The following is a 17584-nucleotide window of genomic DNA, read 5'->3' as shown; positions in this document are numbered from 1 at the left end:
GTTCTCTTCCCTGCTGATTCACCTGGGCTCAAAACAGAGACGAGAATGTAGCAGACGCTCAAGAAACGGCTGTTAAATGGGAAATGAATGAACAGCTTACTTTGAACTGTATAGAAGGCCATTGCCAATGTATATGTAGAACCATTAGAAATGTGTACACTTTGGGCCCAGTAAATTCTGGATAAGGTATATATAATAGAAACAGCCACAGGGGTTCAGATAAATATCAGATATGTATCTTAGAAAAAAATTGTCTGTGGTCTCTTTTAGGAAAGAAAAGACAGGATTGAAGTTTTCTAAAGAAAACTTGAAATGTAAAGTTACAGCATATCAGATTTGAAAAAAGAACAAATAAAATATTCAGAGCTTATCAGTACAGTCCCCCCCCCCCAAAAAAAAAAATAAAACTCAATAAAGGTTTTAAAAGCATTTTAGACTTGTTTAAAAATGAGGATTACTAAGCTAAAATATAGGTGGAAAAAAATTTAGGATTAAGCATAGAGAGACAAAGGAATAGAAAATACAGATGTATTGTGAGTTCAAAGCCAGCCTCAGCAGAAGTGAGGTGCCAAGCAACTCAATGAGACCCTGTGTCTAAAGAAAATACAAAATAGGGCTGGGGATGTGGCTCAGTGTGTGCCAAGGAGTTCAATCCCTGGTATACCCCCTCCCCCACTCAAAAAAAAAAAAAGAGAGAGAGACTACGGAGGCAGAGGCAATGTTATGTTGTCCCAGTTAGTGCTGGGAATGTTCCAAACTGATAGGACACACGAATCCAAAAGATTCTATAAACGAAAAATCCCAAGCAAGACCATAAAATTAAAACTACTACACCTGGATACACCATAGCGAAATTGTGGAAAACCAAAAACAAATTAAAAAATCTTAAAAATAAGAAAGAAAGAAATAAAAAAATCCCTTCTATGTACAGAAATAAGACTGCTAATTGAAGTTTTAGTAGGAATAATAAAGCAAAAATATTAATTTAATTTTTTTAAAACTAGGGATTGAATCCAGGGGCACTCACTTAGCCACTGAGCCACATGCCCAGCCCTTTCTAATATTTTATTTAGAGACAGGATCTCACTGAGTTGGTTAGAGCCTCACTAAATTGCTGAGGCTGGCTTTGAACTTGAGATAATCCTACCTCAACCTCCCAAGCTGCTAGAATTACAGGTCTGCACCACCGTGCCCAGCTAAAATGTTAATTTTTATAGTGCAGTACCATCATGCACATGACAAGATGGCAAAACTAAAATAGACTGGGCACCCTAGCTACTGTTGAGCGTGTGAAGTATAAGAAGGCCCCTGCCCTGCTGTGGAAAGCTAAGCTGTACCATTGTATGAAGTTGAAGAGATGTATGATCTATGATCTACCAGTATTGTATGTGGAATGTCTGCTTGTGCCCCAGGGGACATGCAGAAGGGCGTTCCTAGGTGGGCACCGTGGGACATGCCTATAATCCCAACAACTCACTAGGTGGAGGAGGGAGAATTGCAAGTTCTTAGGAAACTGTCTCAAAATAAAAATATAAAGTGCTGGGGATGCAGCTCAGGGCTTGATCACCCCTGGTTTCAGTTCCCAATACTGGGGAAAAGGAAAGAGTTCCTAGGAGCCCTAGGCATACTAGACAAACACCAGAAATAATATGAACGGTATGCAGCCGTGGTAGAAGGAATAAATGAGGATTAGTGTATTCCATCCTCTCCAGCAGCATGGATGAGTCTCACCAGCAAAATGCTGAGCAGTAGAAACTGGTGCTCAGGGATGAACATGCAAATGATGAAATATGAAGTAGGGAAGGGGCCTGGGAGACTTCTGGGAGTATACTACCTTCCTGATGGAGTGAGGGTGGGGTGGATATTTGCTTTGCCATAATTCATTAACTGGATTCCATGGTTTTAACTGTGTGTTATATATAGTACACAATACATTTTTTAATGTTTTAGTCTTTTTAATGTATCTTCTCCCGGATTGAATGTCCTGTTCCTAGGACGTCCATGTGTCCTATTTCTGAAAGCCGAAAATAACTCCAGCCTTATCTTGTGTTTTCTTTTTTTTTTTTTTACTTTTTAAACAATTTGTTCTAATTAGTTATACATGACATTAGAATGCACTTTGACACATCATACATAAATGGAGTATAACTTCTCATTCTTATGGTTATACGTGAATCACACCACATAGTCATATATGCACATAAGGTAATAATGTTTGATTCATTCTATGATCCTTCCTACCAGCCTGCCTCCTCCCTTCCCTTCACTCTCCTCTGCCTAATCCAAAGTACCTCTATTCTTCCCTACTGGTCCCCCCTCCTTACGGTGATTTAGCATCTGCATATCAGAGAAAACATTTGGCCTTTGGTTTGGGGGATTGGCTTCTTTCGCTTAGCATGATATTTGCCAGCTCCACCCATGACGTTTTTAAAGTGCCACCTAGAATAAAGAACTATCCTTCAAACTCCATGTACGATTTATGAGACTTCTGGACAAAGTAAAATGAAAACATGGATTTATTAAACAAGATGTGTGCGTGTATGTGGAAGCAGGTAAGGGAGAGATGACAATGGGTGTGGGGCCACATTTGTTGATGTAGGAATATGACTGGATTTGGAACTAGAAAACTGTGTTTGTCTCATCTCTCCCTGTACTTCACGTATGACCTTGGGCAAGTCAGTCAATCTGTCTGAAACTTCAATTTTCTCATCTCTAACATGGGGATAACTCTTCCCCTTTCTTCTGCCTTGTTGGATTGTTTACAAGATATGAAGACTGAGGGAGAAAATCCGTATACAATACTTTGTAAGCTGTAGAGGTCTCGGCTGCAGCTCGAGTACAAGTGGTATTTGTGTCTCTGATATTGTAGAGGACATCATCTGAAGTGTTGGCATTCGGCAGCATGTGCAACTCTCTTTACAACAGACACCCTAGAAGCCGGCTCATCCCTCCTGATCTCTGTCCGGGAGAGAGAGCCGACTGACCGGGGCTGGGGAAATTCTGGCACTCAAGATACTCAAATCTCAAAAGAAGATGCATTTGGGAATTAACCAATTTGAGTCACTGAAACTTGGTAAACTTTTCACTGAATATTTGTGAATTTGGTTGCTCTAGGCTCCACTCTCATTGTGGACTGCAACATAACAGACTCGAAGGAGAACACCAACCTGCGATGCTGGAGGGTCAACAGTACTTTGGTGGACACCTACTACAATGAATCCAAACGCATCAGAGAGGGAATCGAGTAGGTGTTTTGTTCCTCTGGCTTCTCTAAAACCTGGCAAGACTGTCTCCACCTACTATCTGCTGCCACTGCTGCTGCTTATAGACACTCCCGCCACCTGCTCAGCCACCGCTCCTCTTGGCTTTGTCTTTTGAAGATTGCAGTGTGCTGTGTGGCCAAGCAGCTGGCTCAGAGAGGTGAGCCCAGCCTAATGGGGGGCATGTGGCGAAACCTGAAGCATGCCTCAGTAAAAGAATGTCCATTTCTCTCAACTGCTGCTTGAAACCAGCCTACTCCTATTCAGTTACATCCTGAACCACTGGCCTTTGAGGATTAAATAGTAAAACAAGAGCCAAGGCAGGAGGTCTTGGGGAGAGAGGACATAGTTAGTTCCCAGTGAATTGAGTATAAACTCAATGTATGGAAGTCTGATTGGAGTGGTGTAAAATGGGCCCCGTGACCTCAGGGCAATAGAACTTGTGCAGGGCCTTTAGGTGGAGCTGAGTTAGAGAAGCAAGGCTTTTAGGCTCTCGCTGACAGAACCATACTTCCTTGCCACTATCCAGAAGAAAATGCAAATTTGGAACCACATAATCTATACACCTCATGGAGTCACTCAGTGAAGTATTCTTAGGGTAAAAAAAAAAATTCTTAGGGTGAAAGTGTTCTCCAGGGGAGGGGAGAAAATACATAATTTTGTCTCCAGAAAAAAAAAACCATTATGAATTATGTTGGGTTAATTTGACCCAAGCGTTATGCTCAACTGTTTTTTTTTTTTTTTTATATATAGAACCAATGTTTCTTTTCCGGAACACATTTTCTACACGGTAAACATAACCTTCTTAGAAGTGAAAATGGAAGATTACGGACTTCCATTCATGTGTCATGCTGGAGTGTCCACAGCCTACTTTATGCTAACGCTCCCAGGTAAGGTCCAGTGTGTCACCCACTGCTCAACATGTTCAAAGTGCTGGGCAGGAAATGCATCTGAAAGAGAAGGGGAAGTCACGTGTGCAATGGTGACACAGGACGGTGGAACTGAGTAGAAAACCCAGGTGTGTCACCTGGGGAAGAGTTGATATCGTCTCCTACTCTTCATGGAGTAAGGCTGTGATAAAGTAGCATCTTTGAAAATGCCACATTCATATATATTGATAATGTATGCATTAAAATTCCAGGAAACTGAGTTTTCCTTTACAAAACCTAATTGTTCAACTTGTATGATCATTTAGTTGTGATTTTCAGCTTTTAGATTGTTACAAATAATTTCATATGCAAATAAAATGCTTATGCATATTTTCACCACATAACTTTGCAAACTTATACATGATTCTGATATTTGAGCAGGCGAGCTCCCCACTCCAAGGGTGTACAAAAATTTCACTCAACAACTGTATAGAGCTTTTAAAGGATGCATTGGAGGTCTTAAAGCCAGAGAGTAGAGAGTAATAATAGAGGGTGATATCAGAGCCTTGAGATCAACTAAGTTGATAACCTACAAGAGAAGTGTATGAGATACCTTGTAAAATGCTGGGTAGTTTACCAAGGCATTATTTTCTTGATTCTTTTAGCATAATCTGTGTGTGTGTGTGTGTGTGTGTGTGTGTGTGTGTGTGTGTGGCAAACTCATATACAACAGAGAGCTTGAATGGCCAGTGTTCCTTAGTAATCAGTTAAACCTACATACTTATGCATCTAGCTAAAACCCCGCCAGAAGTGTTTTTCTAGAAGTTAACAGAAAACACGGTTGCCGTATGAAGCTAGCAGATGTGCCATCTGCTTCTGCCAAGCTCCTGACATTTTGTGTGTCCACAGCCTTCCTTAGAATAGTGGGGAAATAGGGGTGTGTGCCCAGCGTCCTGCAGCTCTGGGTGTGCATTCTCTCCTTGTGCTGTGACCAGGAGGCCAGAATCCCTCTGTCCCCAGCAGTGTCTGCTCTGCGTGGGCACACAGCAGCTGCACATCTCTCCCTGGATCTGTGAGGAACTTCTGTGGTTACACCAGGAGGGAGGATCCTTGAGCTTATCTGTCTCCACTGCCTTCTCTTCTTCTTCTCCTGTGCCTTTCATAAGGAGCCAGTTTCAACTACTTTCCTTGGGTGAGTCTTGTGCACCCATCTCTCTCTGTGGTGTCCTTCCTGAGGTCCTGTCCTAAGTGCTGACTTTCTCTCTGCACCCTCACCCCTGACCATCTCACTTTCTCTACGGCTTTGGTGTCAGCCCTGTGCAGGAACCAATGTCTTCCCCTGTGTCCTCTCTTCCCACGCGGCAGCCTGCCTTTCCACCCGTGTGCTAGACCACAGATACATTGGCTAAAGTGTGAAAACACACCTACCCTCTCAAACCTCCTGGTTCCTGTGTTTATTACCTTTGCTAATGGTGTCCTCCGTATCATCCAGGTAATTCAGCTTCATCTCATTCCTTTCCTCTTCTTCCCTCATGCCAATGCCCAGTTAGTTGCCGAGTTCTATGGAGACTTCCTGTCCACTTCCACTGCTAACCTAGATGGGGAGTGTTTCCAACCCAGGACAGCAAGGTCCAGGTTTCCAGGGTCACAGGTCATGGCTTTACCATTTATGAGTCGTGTGACCACAGTGTTGTCATTGATCATAACGGTACCTTCCACGGAGGGTTGTTGTTGAGACTGATTTGGAATTTCGGTTTTTAGTTTTTTAATCATGATACATAACATACATATGAGAAAGGACATATATAATTTACATATTACATAGCAAATAATCACATAGCAAATTCATGCCAAGCTGCCATCTAGATTAAGAAAAACAACCAGACACACGTTACCAGACCCAAAGAGTCTCCGCATTTCCTTCCTGATCAAATCATCCTTTTCCTGCGTAGATGATCACTTCTCCAATTTTTAGGAAAGTCATTGCTCTTCTTTCCCATCTGTGTTGCTAGCCCTAAAAAGTACAGTTTAGTTTTGCCTGTTTTTTGAGCTTTATAGGAAAAGGATTCTATAGTATGAATTCTTCCTATGACTTTCATTTCCTCATAGGTGACTGGGTTGTGTTGGTACCTCAGTGATCTATGTGGCTGTAGTTCATTCATTTTTTTTTTTTTGCTGCATCCTGTTCCTTTGAACAGCTAGATCATCATGCATCCACTTTACTATATATGCACATGGACATTTGAGTTGTTTCCAGTTTGGACTATTAGCCAATAATTCCACTGTGAAGCTTCCTGGATGTGTGTCCTGGTATGCATGCAGAATAGTCCTCTCTGCTACAGTTCTAGGAGTAGAGTTGCCTAATGAGAGTGTGTTATTGGCCTTTCTATATAATGTCACACTGTTTTCCCATACGATTGGACCAATTCATATTCCTGTTGCCTATCACAGTGTAGGAGAGAATCAAGAGATAATTTTGCAGAGTGACCACAGAGCCAGGACATTTTAGTGAATTCTTAAAAAAAAATGTTTGTTTGCATTACTACTATCCTGGTTCCGGTTGACTATTATGGGTTTGGATGATCATATTAATTTTATTAATGACTTCCTTGCTTTGAGAACTTTCTCTGGTCTACTTATCTCCTGGTGACTGTTGTAGAATTACCTTCTCCAAGGATGATTGGAACTCTGCCACTCCCCTGCCTGGACATTAGTCCCACCTCCTTCCCTCTGGGATAAAAATGACCCTCCGTGGCTTGGCATTCTCATCCCCCCCCCCATCTACCTCTTCCCACTAACTTATTGGTTGTCTCCTTTGTCTGCCCTATGAAATAGATCAGAGACAAAAGCAGGTCCTCTCTGGGCCTCATATTTTGAGAAAGGAGATGACTTTGAAGCCAGTGAGGGTGGAATTGCTTTTCAAGCGGTGAGCAGGGCAGAACCTGCAGACTGGCTTAGGCCAGAGACAGGAACTCATGGTCAACCCCAGAGAAAAGAGGGGAAGAAGAGAAGCCTTGGAGATACCATGAGACCTGAAGTTACCACTTAAATCTGCTTCAACCTAGAAGTTTGATTTCCTTGTTTAGTAACCTCACCTGAATCTGGCCAAAAACAGATTTCCATGACAATCCTAACCTGTCAGTATGGACTACCCAGAAGCACTACTCAGGAGGCTTCTGAGGCCAAATCCAGGATTAAAAGAAATAGTGCTATATTTTTCCCCTTTTTCCCCAGTTAACATCTGTCAATCATGGGGCAGCGGGTAGGATCCTTTGTTTTAGCAGGGCCCAGAGGTGAACTTCACGGATCATTTCAGCCTTTTATTCAGGAATGGGATTACACTTTCAGGGGACCTACTTTCCTGGTGGAAAATGAGCCACTGGCCAAAGGAGAATTTTGGGGTTATGCAGGTTACACTGAGAGGTGATTTAGTGAGCATGACAGCTTGGGTACTCAGGAATTTGGGATTTGGGGTTGGGGGTTGGTGGTCAGCACCTGGAGAGGATTATCTTGCAAGTCTCTACGAATCATTCTAAGTTTGAATGGCCCACCTGTGGCCAGCTTCTGAAAAGGATTTATCTTGAAAGAGATGAAAGCTATCAGTGTATGGCTTTCTTTTTCACTCCCTTTTCCCAGGCTGCACTATCTTGGGGTTTTTCATTTCCATATCTAACATTTTGTCTCTTCCTTTTAGGCAGGTTGAGAAGTTCTTGTTTACTGCATTCATCTTCCTTCCTCCTGACACTCATTTCACATCTCATATGCAATGCAATTTTGGTCATGTGCTTGCTTTTTTTTTTTTTGGTGGGGGCACCAAGAATTGAACTCAGGGGCACTTGACCACTGAGCCACATCCCCAGCACTATTTTGTATTTTCTTTAGAGACAGGGTCTCACTGAGTTGCTTAGTGCCTTGCTTTTGCTGAGACTGGGCTTTGAACTCATAATCCTCCTGCCTCCGTCTCCTGAGATGCTGGGATTATAGGCGTGCACCACTTCATTCAGCTGCATATTGTTTTGTTTGTCCTGAGTTCTTAGGAACCTCACCCTCTTAAATCCAGGCTTCTTGGTTTTCTTGGGGGCAAAGTCAAGGTTATAACTTCTCCATTGGACTTCCTTCTTTTTGCTGAGAACACCTCCAAATTTGAATCCTACCAGTTTGTGTGAAACAGAGTCACTAAAAAGTTGTTTAGATGATGTGTCCCTTCCATAAATTTTTTGATCACTTGTCCTCACCGACCATATAGACTTTGTCATTTTTCACAAACTTGACGTTCATGCTATTGGCAAATTTAAAGGCTGATGGTGGCCACATGGACTCAAGTGACAAATACCATTTTTAACAGGGTTTCGGACATACCAGCAGTGAGTTTTCCATTTGCTCCTATTTCAAACTCCATACTCCCTTTGAACTTAGTCATTCCAGTGTCATCTGTCAGCACACTTGCAGAGCATAGAGCATCAACACACCTGAATACAATGAATGACCGACTCAAGAATCCCGGGGTATCACTCCTGCTACCTGCCACAGGGGCTCTTTGAATCTGATAAATATTGGGGGCATCGTCACCCTATCAATGGCTGCTTACCACACCAAGACCCCTGAGTTGTACATTAGGTCTCCCTACACACGAATTCTCCCAAAGGAAGAAGGGTGGTGTTGATTCAAGAAGGAGAAAGAAGGGCTGACAAAGAGCAAGAGAGCGGGGAATGGGAGGACCCATCTCCTGCTTACAAGTCAAAGGTTATAACATGGGGTCAGGATGGGATTTGGCCCCTGTGTGTGGAGCATTTCTACCTGGCTGCATTGGGACTTAATCAATATATATTTTTTGGGGGGGGCGGGAGCACCAAATGTGCTTTTTTATTTTAAACTAAATTATTTTTCTATATATATATATATATATATATATTTTTACTTGTCAAAGGACTTTATTTAATTTATTTATATGTGGTGCTGAGAATCGAACTCAGTGCCTCATACACACCAGGCGAGCGCTCTACCATGGAGCCATGACCCCAGCCCCCAAATGTGCTTTTTGTTACTATGCTTTATGGTGCCACGTATTTCAAGATCTGCAACAGGAAGCAGAAAGTCTGGGGCCTCATGATGTTTACAACATGGTGTGGCCTAGGGAAGATTGTGATAAGCTCTTTAATAAATATTTTTTTTTTTAAATGAAATCCCTCTGGGAGGGATCCTTCATCTTCAGGAGGATCAGGAAGGGGCTTGAGGAAGTGGTTTATGGGGTGGGTTGTAGGAATGGGAGGATTTCTCTTCCTCTCTCCCACTTCCTCTTTCCAAATTCCCTCTTTCCTGAGGCTCCTTCTTTGGGGGCCTAGGTTTGGCTGTAGTGAGGTGGGACGCTGCTCTTCCTCTTTGTGTGTGTGTGTGTGGCGGGGGGCCTTGCTCCCTGGACGTGGGCCCCAGAGGAACTGCTCCTTTCCTTGGTCAGCTCTGCCCAGTGCTTGTCCATCCCCATCCTTGCACAGGAAGCCGAGCAGAACTGGCACAGCCTCTCAGAAACTGTCTCTCACCCAGGGCCCCAGCCTGGACTCATGGCACCCAGAGGCACTCTCAGGCAGCCATGTGAAGTCAGCAAAGATGGCTTCCGGGGAGACCCGGGAGTCATGCTCCTCAGTGTGTAGTGACGGGGGAGCAATGTGATATAGGATTGTAATCAGGACGTGCGGTGGATCAAGATTGTGCAGTAAAAACTGGGGAATGTTTCAAACAAACCGCTGGAGCGTCTGGTGTTGACCGCGTAGAACCAGGACACGCAGAGTTGGAAAGCAGTTGTCCTGCAGTGGGAATGAGAAGGAAGACTTCTGCAGTTTTTCTCTTCCTAGTGCCCCAAAGCCCATTTGCTTCCTAAAATCCATGGCCCAGATCAGATTATTCTACCTCCATACCTGTTATTTAACTTTAAAGAAATATTTAAGTAGTGTCCTCATTGATATCGAATACACTTACCTTTGGAATTTATACTGTAATGTCTCTGAATAAAGGGTTTAATCAACTCTCTGGATTATGATGATGTTATTTTGCTGTCATTTGCAGCTCCAGATTTCCGCGCTTACTTGGTAGGAGGGCTGATTGCTTTGGCCATTGTGGTCACATCTGTTCTATGCATCTACAATTATTTTAAGATCGACATTGTACTTTGGTATCGGAGTGCCTTCAGTTCTACCAAGGCCATAGAAGGTAAGTGTGTGCATATTCTCTGAGAAATGCCTTAAAATTGGTATCTTGTCGTCAGCATAACCATTTCAAATAGACTTTGTCGTATTTCACAAACTTGACTTTCATGCTATTGGCAAATTTAGAACTCCCTGGAACTTACAGTGCTTCAGAGAGATTTGTCCACGATCACCAGTATTTTTTGTCTCCAAGAGCAAAGTGCTGTCCTTCTGTGATGTGTCCTCAGCACCATGGCAACTCGAGTACTGTTTATATTATGGGGAGTAGGAGCTGTCCTCCCTTAGGTCCAGGATGTGTTATCCAAAGGGGTTTCAGTCTCCAACTCTCAATGTTGAAGAGAGATGGACCTGAGTGTGAATTTGAGTTCCCCGTTTACTCTCCTGCCAGAGCTATTTGACAAGAAGATTCCCCAGTGTGATCCTCAAGGGGTGGTGTGGTTGTGACTCTGCACACTCTCTCTCTCTCTCTGGTCTCAGAATGGACATGACCTTTAAAAAGGTAATAAATCTGCTCTAATGTTCTTTCATTGCTTGGAAAAATTGGTACAAAGCCAAGAGAAGTCCACACAGGATGAGGGATGTACATATTTAAACTTTTCCAGTCCAGAGACTTGTAGTGCTGATCAGAGCATGTTTTTATAAGTAGCTTATGTATAGAAGAGCACGGTTACTCTAAGTGCCTGCTTTGCATATGAAAATTATGGCACAAGTTATTGTAATACTGGATAAAATATAGGTGTCCTAACCTGGACTACTTCTAAGTTAAAAGTCAGGATTAAAGATTGGCACCACAGGGGCTGGGTGTGCAGTTCAGTGATAGAGCACGTACTTAGTATGTATGAGACCCTGGGTTCCGTTCCAAGTACCAAAAAAAGAAAAGAAAATAGAACAACGAGAAGCATCGGCAGACCCCGAGCAACGAAGAGAGCAGCAGGTGCCTGGTGGGTGATGAAGTGCCATGTCCAACTCTGGCCTTGTGTGCCAAGCGCAGCATGCAGCGCTCCTAGGGCTGCAGATGGATTGGGAGTGTGTATATCTGGCTTTGGCTAGGGTCAGCACAGAGTTTGCTCTAAGCGCTTGTGACTGTCGTCCTTTTTGAGAAGAGGATCGGGTCCACCACCATTTATTTCTTCTGACGCAGATATGAGTGGTTCGGCTGCTTTCTGTCTTGACTAACAGGATCACCTCACTGACGTGGTCTTTCTGGAAGGTCTAGCTTTTCCGACTCCTTGGCATTTGTCCCTCTCTGACTCACTGGAACTCGCAGGAGCACGATTGGCTGTGAATTATTGGTATCGAGCAGAGTGCCTGGTGAAGCTGACTGTCAGTGAGTTGAGGTTAACAGGAAAAGAAAAAAAAAAAGGAAAAGTGACTCATGCCAAGCAGACACGCAGAGCAGAGGAGACTCAGAGAGCCCCACCCACTGCCAAACCTGGCTGTCGCCCAGTTTCCCCACAACCAGTGAGTGGGCTGACAGGCAGCCAATGGTCCCTTTTATTTTTAATTTTTAATTCCGGAAAGAATGTGTGTGCTTTGTGATTAAATTGTCTACACCTCACTCCCTTGTAATACAAGTGTTGGCTTTCACAATGCGCTGGTGATAGACTCTGACATTCACCCCGATCTCGTTTGTGGCTTTGTTTCCCTTGAGGATATTTTCTAAGTGATCTGGGAACAAACAGAGTAATGGATGGCAGAGACAAGGGAGGGAGAGAGAAATGATGTCCTCTTACATGCCCGATAAGTAAGATAAGTCATCTACCCCAACTAGGTTCATCAAGCTGTGTGACATGGTGAATAGTTAGGTGAGTCTAACTCTTGGTTTTCGTATGAGTCATTCTCAGGCCCGGCTGAAGTCAGAGAATTCTGTATATCCTCTGTCAAGCTCTTCTGGCAGGTGGGCGTGTGTGCACAGGAATGGAGGGATTAGTTTACTAGGCTCCTGGAGGGATCGCACATGCCTCCTCATACTCCAGGTAGGTGTGTGGAGAATGTGCATGGAGAGCAGAGGAACTAGAAAAAAACCAAAACAGATACAGTGAACAAAGGGTAGAAAGGTTAAATAAGCTGGAGGTAGAGCTAATGACAAGTCTTGGTAGTTAAAGCTGAATTTGTTTTCAAAGCTAAAGCAAAGGCAATTACAAGATTTATTAATATTGCTGTTCACAAAAACCTTTCAATTGCTCATGAGAGAACATGGTGTTTTCTGGGACTCATTCCCAAGGGAGATTTTTTTTGGGGGGAATGTCCTCTGTTTAAAGGGTGTGATATAAAAAACCCTGTCTGTGACATTTCTGTGGTAAATGTATGACCATATTTTAGGTATCTTTCCTTTTACTGACTTCTATGCATGCTGGAGCTGAATACCCCAAACCACTAAAGGCATTTAGACGAAGGTACATTGAACCTGTCCGATTTTTTTTTTTCTTCTGCTCTGGGTTAATCATGTCTAAATTTTTTTTTTTTTTTTTAAAAAGAGAGAGTGAGAGAGGGAGAGAGAGAGAGAATTTTAATATTTATTTATTTTAGTTCTCAGCGGACACAACATCTTTGTTTGTATGTGGTGCTGAGGATCGAACCCGGGCCGCACGCATGCCAGGCGAGCGCACTACCGCTTGAGCCACATCCCCAGCCCTCACGTCTAAAATTTAACAATATCAAATTGAGAGAAAGTCAAGAATTGAATAGTTTTTAGGCAATCTTTCATAAATACTAGTTTATAAAAGTCAGATTTTTTGTGTGTGTTTGGCAAACAATCAATAAGAGCACATGCACATACTTTAATATTGAAGATCAGGTTGAATCTCCTCAGAAAATGAAAGGCGCTTGGCCAGGATGTGGATAAACTGTCACCTCCCCAGTATAGAGAGATGGGTCGTGTGAGTGTCCACAGGGCTTATTGTCCTCAGAATGCTCACCAGTAGGTCTGTGTGTCTGAAATGTTCTTGATGAAATAGGGTACGGTCAGCCCCTCGTTACTTGCTGTTCCAGTAACTATTTTGGCTGGAAAATGAATTACCTCAAAATGTCATGGTGTAAAACAGCCCTTCATTCTGCTTATGGGTTCTGTGGACCAGGGACATGGACAGACACAGTGGGGACAGCCCAGCTCAGTTCCAGCTGGACCACTGGCAATTGACTCTGGCTGTTGGCTGATGGCTTCAGCCCCTCTTTGCAAGAGTTTCTTCAAGTCTTCTCTCTGTGTGTCACATTTGAGCTTCTTCAAGGAATGGTGGCTGTTTTCCCAGGGTGAGCATTTCAGGAGCAAGAGAACCCGGGAAAAGTTGTGTTTTTCTGGTATAATCTAGGCCTCCTGGATTTCTACTGCCAATTCCACTACATCCTACTTTTTGAGGCAGCCATGGAGGCCTCCCTAATTTCAAAGAAGTGGAAATAGATTCCCCTCTTTGTAGGGGTGTGGCAACATTCTGAAAGAACATGTAGGACCAGAAATGTGGCTGGGGCTGCCTTTGGAGAATACAATCAGTCACAGTTGCACAAGATTGATTGGGAATAAGCTTTATGCCGTTCCCTGCATGATTTTTTAGTATACTGGTCAGTAAATTATGGATTGGTCCATCGAAAGTGATGAAAACACATTGCATTTTTTAAAACAAGGCAGCAAAGAGTATTTTTATTCAAAAGCATTAGTCAGAGGGCTAGGGATGAAGCTCTGTGGTCGATCATGTGCCTAGCAGGTGAGAAATGCTGGGTTCACTTCCTGGCACTGCAAAAAGAAAAAAAAACTTAGAAAGAAAAAATTGAACAAAAAAGTTGAACATTTTTATATTTTGAATTTTAAAAACTTTTTGAAAGGTGAGTTCTTACCACCCAAATATCTTCTGGGTTTGTAGAGCAAGGTGAATGTGTATCCTCAGATGGCTTGTTTAGATACAGAATATCAAAGAGAGGACACTTCGCAAAAGTGGTTCATTTTTTTGTTTGCTTGTTTGTTTTAAAATTAGAGTCAGTGGGGGCGGGGAGGAGAAGCAGAATGATAAGAGGGAGAATCCAGTGGCAGGCCCTGGGACAGAGTGGTGACGAAGCTGAGGGTTAGCTATAGCTAAGAGACCAGGGGAGCTATTCTCTGGGTTGAGCAGACCACCAACACAAACAACCCTCTTTCAGAGACAAAAGGATCAATATTACCAAATTTTCGAATGGGAAAATTTAATTCCTTCCTAAAATTTTGAAAAACATGAACATTTTACAAAATCTTTATCTTTTTTTCCTTCATCTTTTCTCTCTTAATAAAAAATTTATAGTTCCAGGAAGTTGATAATGGAACATTTAAGTTTATACAGAAACATATCCGCTATTTGGAATGCTGGTCTAGTCTGGAGACCTTTAAGATTTCACAGAAAATTCAGTTGTGTTGGATTTTGGTCATCTCTAGACACAAATTAATTGTTCCCTTAATGAATGTCCCATGATACTATCCATTAAAAGGCTGAATCCACCCATGATCTAGAACCTCCCTGTCCAACAACATAGATGTAACCTGTCTAAGTCTTTGCAAAATGGAACTCCATTCAGACGTTCTCATCGATACTGATTGGGCACTCTTCTGAGCAGGGTCCTGCCCCTGGTGCTGAACATAGAGCAGGGATCCAGAGTCCCCAATATCACCCAGTGTCCTTCATGGCAGAGGGTGGGGAGAAGTGCATGCATATGCAAGCATGGTACAATTGCATCATGTGCATGTATGTGTATGACGGCATGTGCCTGAGCATGTGTTTGCAGGAGCATGCACAGATGTGTGTGTACACATGCCTTGTCATTCTCCACAGGATGGCCAAGAATGGTGACCAGAGACCTGGAGATCGGCAGTGTTGGTGTGGGAATTGATGGAACAAGAGAAGGCAACATGTCACCTAGAATAGTATGCATTTTAACTACTGTCAAAATAGACATTTTAATTACTGTTACACAGAAACTAGAGATTTTGATTCCACTTGTTAATTTCTGAACCACACCTTTCTCCAAGTCTGTTCATCAAACTCCCATAAAAAGAGAAAAGAGAAGAATGGCTGTCCTCCTGGTACCCATTAGGTTGGCTTTGAATTTCCAAAACCTGAAGCTTGAAATCACATATTCCAATGAGATGCCCACAGCTGGGTGTAACCGGCTCTTCTTCCATTCACACCCTCTACCCCAGTGTCATTCCCAGGATTCCTGAACAGGCCATCAATGTTCCCCCTCCCACACTCGTCTTAAGCTGCTCCCCTTTCTGCCTGTTTACCCTGCACTCTCAGACCCTCATTTCTTTAAAATCCTCTCTGTTGCATGTCCTTTGCAATTTTTATTAAGAGCTTCAAAGGATGGGGACTTTCTTTTCTTTCTGTTTCTTCTGTTCACTTAGCTGTCGTCATCTTGTAGTGCCTCGTGTTGTTTTACTTCTGTGTATGTGAATGGTCTGCCCAGTTATGTCCTGTGTCTAGTTCCTCTTTGCACTGAGTGGAGACACTGTTCTGCTCTCGGTGAATTCTTGCTCATCCTCATGATGGTGATGTGGCTGTTGCATGGACTTCGCAGCCCTGCAAGGCACAGTCACAGTCCACTCAAAGGGCTCATTCTCTGACTGCAATGCCAGCCTGCAAAACTGAACTGACAGAATTTACTGGTGGGTCTAAATCAAGAGGGATTGGGCCTGCTTTCCCTGGTGAAGCATGCACTGAGGATGATGTTGGTAGAATCTCAGTCTCCTCTTGTTTTGGGGCCCCATTTAAAGGCAGCGGTGTCCATAAAATCAGAGGGCTTGGGCTGGATTGAGAAATTGCAGAATGAAGTCATTGTCCTGCTTCAGCTTCATTCTTATGTAGTGGGGATGGGTTGGTGTTCCATTTTCACCTAGTAGGGCTACGGTGGCCTGTGAGTGCCAACTTGGTGGCTGGACACACAGAAGTCATTGAATCCAAGGACAGAGGGCTTCATGGCAGCAGCTCAGGTGTTCGCCTTGTCCACAGAAGGGGATTCAGTAGGAATCACTGTGTGAGTTTCTCCCATTTCCTTTTCAGACGGGAAGCTGTATGATGCATATGTCTTGTACCCCAAGCCTCAAAAAGAAAGCCAGAGGCACGATGTGGATACTCTGGTGTTGAAGCTCCTGCCCGAGGTGCTGGAGAGACAGTGCAGATACAAGTTGTTCATATTCGGCAGGGATGAATTCCCCGGACAAGGTGCGTTTCAAGTGCGGTACCAAATAGTAAATGAAAAAAGGGAAGGAGACCCCTGTCTGCCTTCATGTTACATACAAATGGCGCACTCTGCTCACCTTGCCCTGAGAGTCCTGGGAAGGCCGTGACTGGAGCTCAGGCAGGTGGAACAAGCTGCCTTCTCTCATCAGGCTCACCAAGATGCCCCTGTCTGGGATTCTGGTTGCAGTACTGCGAGCCCATCTTTGGAGTGAGGATGTACCTTACCTGTTCATGTCAACAGGTGGCCAGGAACAGAGTCTTGGTTAAAACACTGAAAGAAGAAAATGATCATTTGAACTCCTGTAGTTGAGTCTATCTACTGAATTCCCCAATTGGTTTAAATATACAAGTCAGGTAATGTTAAAGCTGATTTATGAAGCTCAACTCCACAGGCTCCTTCTCTATCCAAAAGAAGTGGAAGTTTTTAATATACTTCTCCCATTTAATTTTGGCATGAGGTTTGGGGCAATTCATTCAGTATCTGAACCTCGCTTGTCTCATCTGTAAAATGGGGATAGGGATGCTTCTTTAACACCACTACGAGAACTAACCTGAGTGGGCTCCAGTAGGGAGCTTAGGACAGCGTCAACATTTGATACGAAAGTTTCCTCTCATCTCCTTTGTTCTCCTTTGAGGACTGTGCAGCAAAATGTCTATGATCTAAAATCCCTTTTTTTTTTTTTTTTTTGGTACCAGGGATTGAACTCCCCAGCACTCAACTACTGAGCCACATCCCCTGCTCTATATTCGTGTTTAATTGAGAGACAGGGTCTCACTGAGTTGCTTAGTGCCTTGCTTTTGCTGATGCTGGCTTTGAACTCATGATCCTCCTGCCTCAACCTCCCGAGCTGCTGGGATTACAGGCGTGTGCCATTGCGCCTGGCTATCTGTTTTTTACTCACTAGGAAATACATTTGCTCACTAATAGAGCAGTTAATCACTGAGTTCTTCCATACACTGTGTACTTGTCCAGATACTAGAAACCCAAAGGAAGCCAAACACTCAAAGAGCCTGTCCTTGAGGAGGTGACAGTCTACTCTTTTTTTTTTTTTTTTAAG

General features: G+C 43.3%; 1 protein-coding gene across 4 annotated transcripts in view; it reads left to right on the top strand.

The window, feature by feature from the left end:
* Il1rl2 (interleukin 1 receptor like 2) overlaps positions 1–17584 on the top strand; it is a 40095-nt gene that overhangs the window by 20683 nt on the left and 1828 nt on the right. For all 4 annotated transcript variants that reach the window (XM_048810486.1, XM_048810484.1, XM_015504958.2 and 1 more), the window contains exons 7-10: positions 3115–3244; positions 4014–4150; positions 10190–10333; positions 16347–16508. In XM_048810486.1, the coding sequence (XP_048666443.1) occupies positions 3115–3244; positions 4014–4150; positions 10190–10333; positions 16347–16508 (573 nt within the window). The remainder of the gene's footprint in view (positions 1–3114; positions 3245–4013; positions 4151–10189; positions 10334–16346; positions 16509–17584) is intronic.

Source organism: Marmota marmota, unplaced genomic scaffold (genome assembly GCF_001458135.2).
Source record: "Marmota marmota marmota unplaced genomic scaffold, marMar, whole genome shotgun sequence".
Taxonomy (NCBI): domain Eukaryota; kingdom Metazoa; phylum Chordata; class Mammalia; order Rodentia; family Sciuridae; genus Marmota; species Marmota marmota.
The sequence above is the reverse complement of the archived record's forward strand: the minus strand, read 5'-3'. Positions and strand labels throughout refer to the sequence as shown.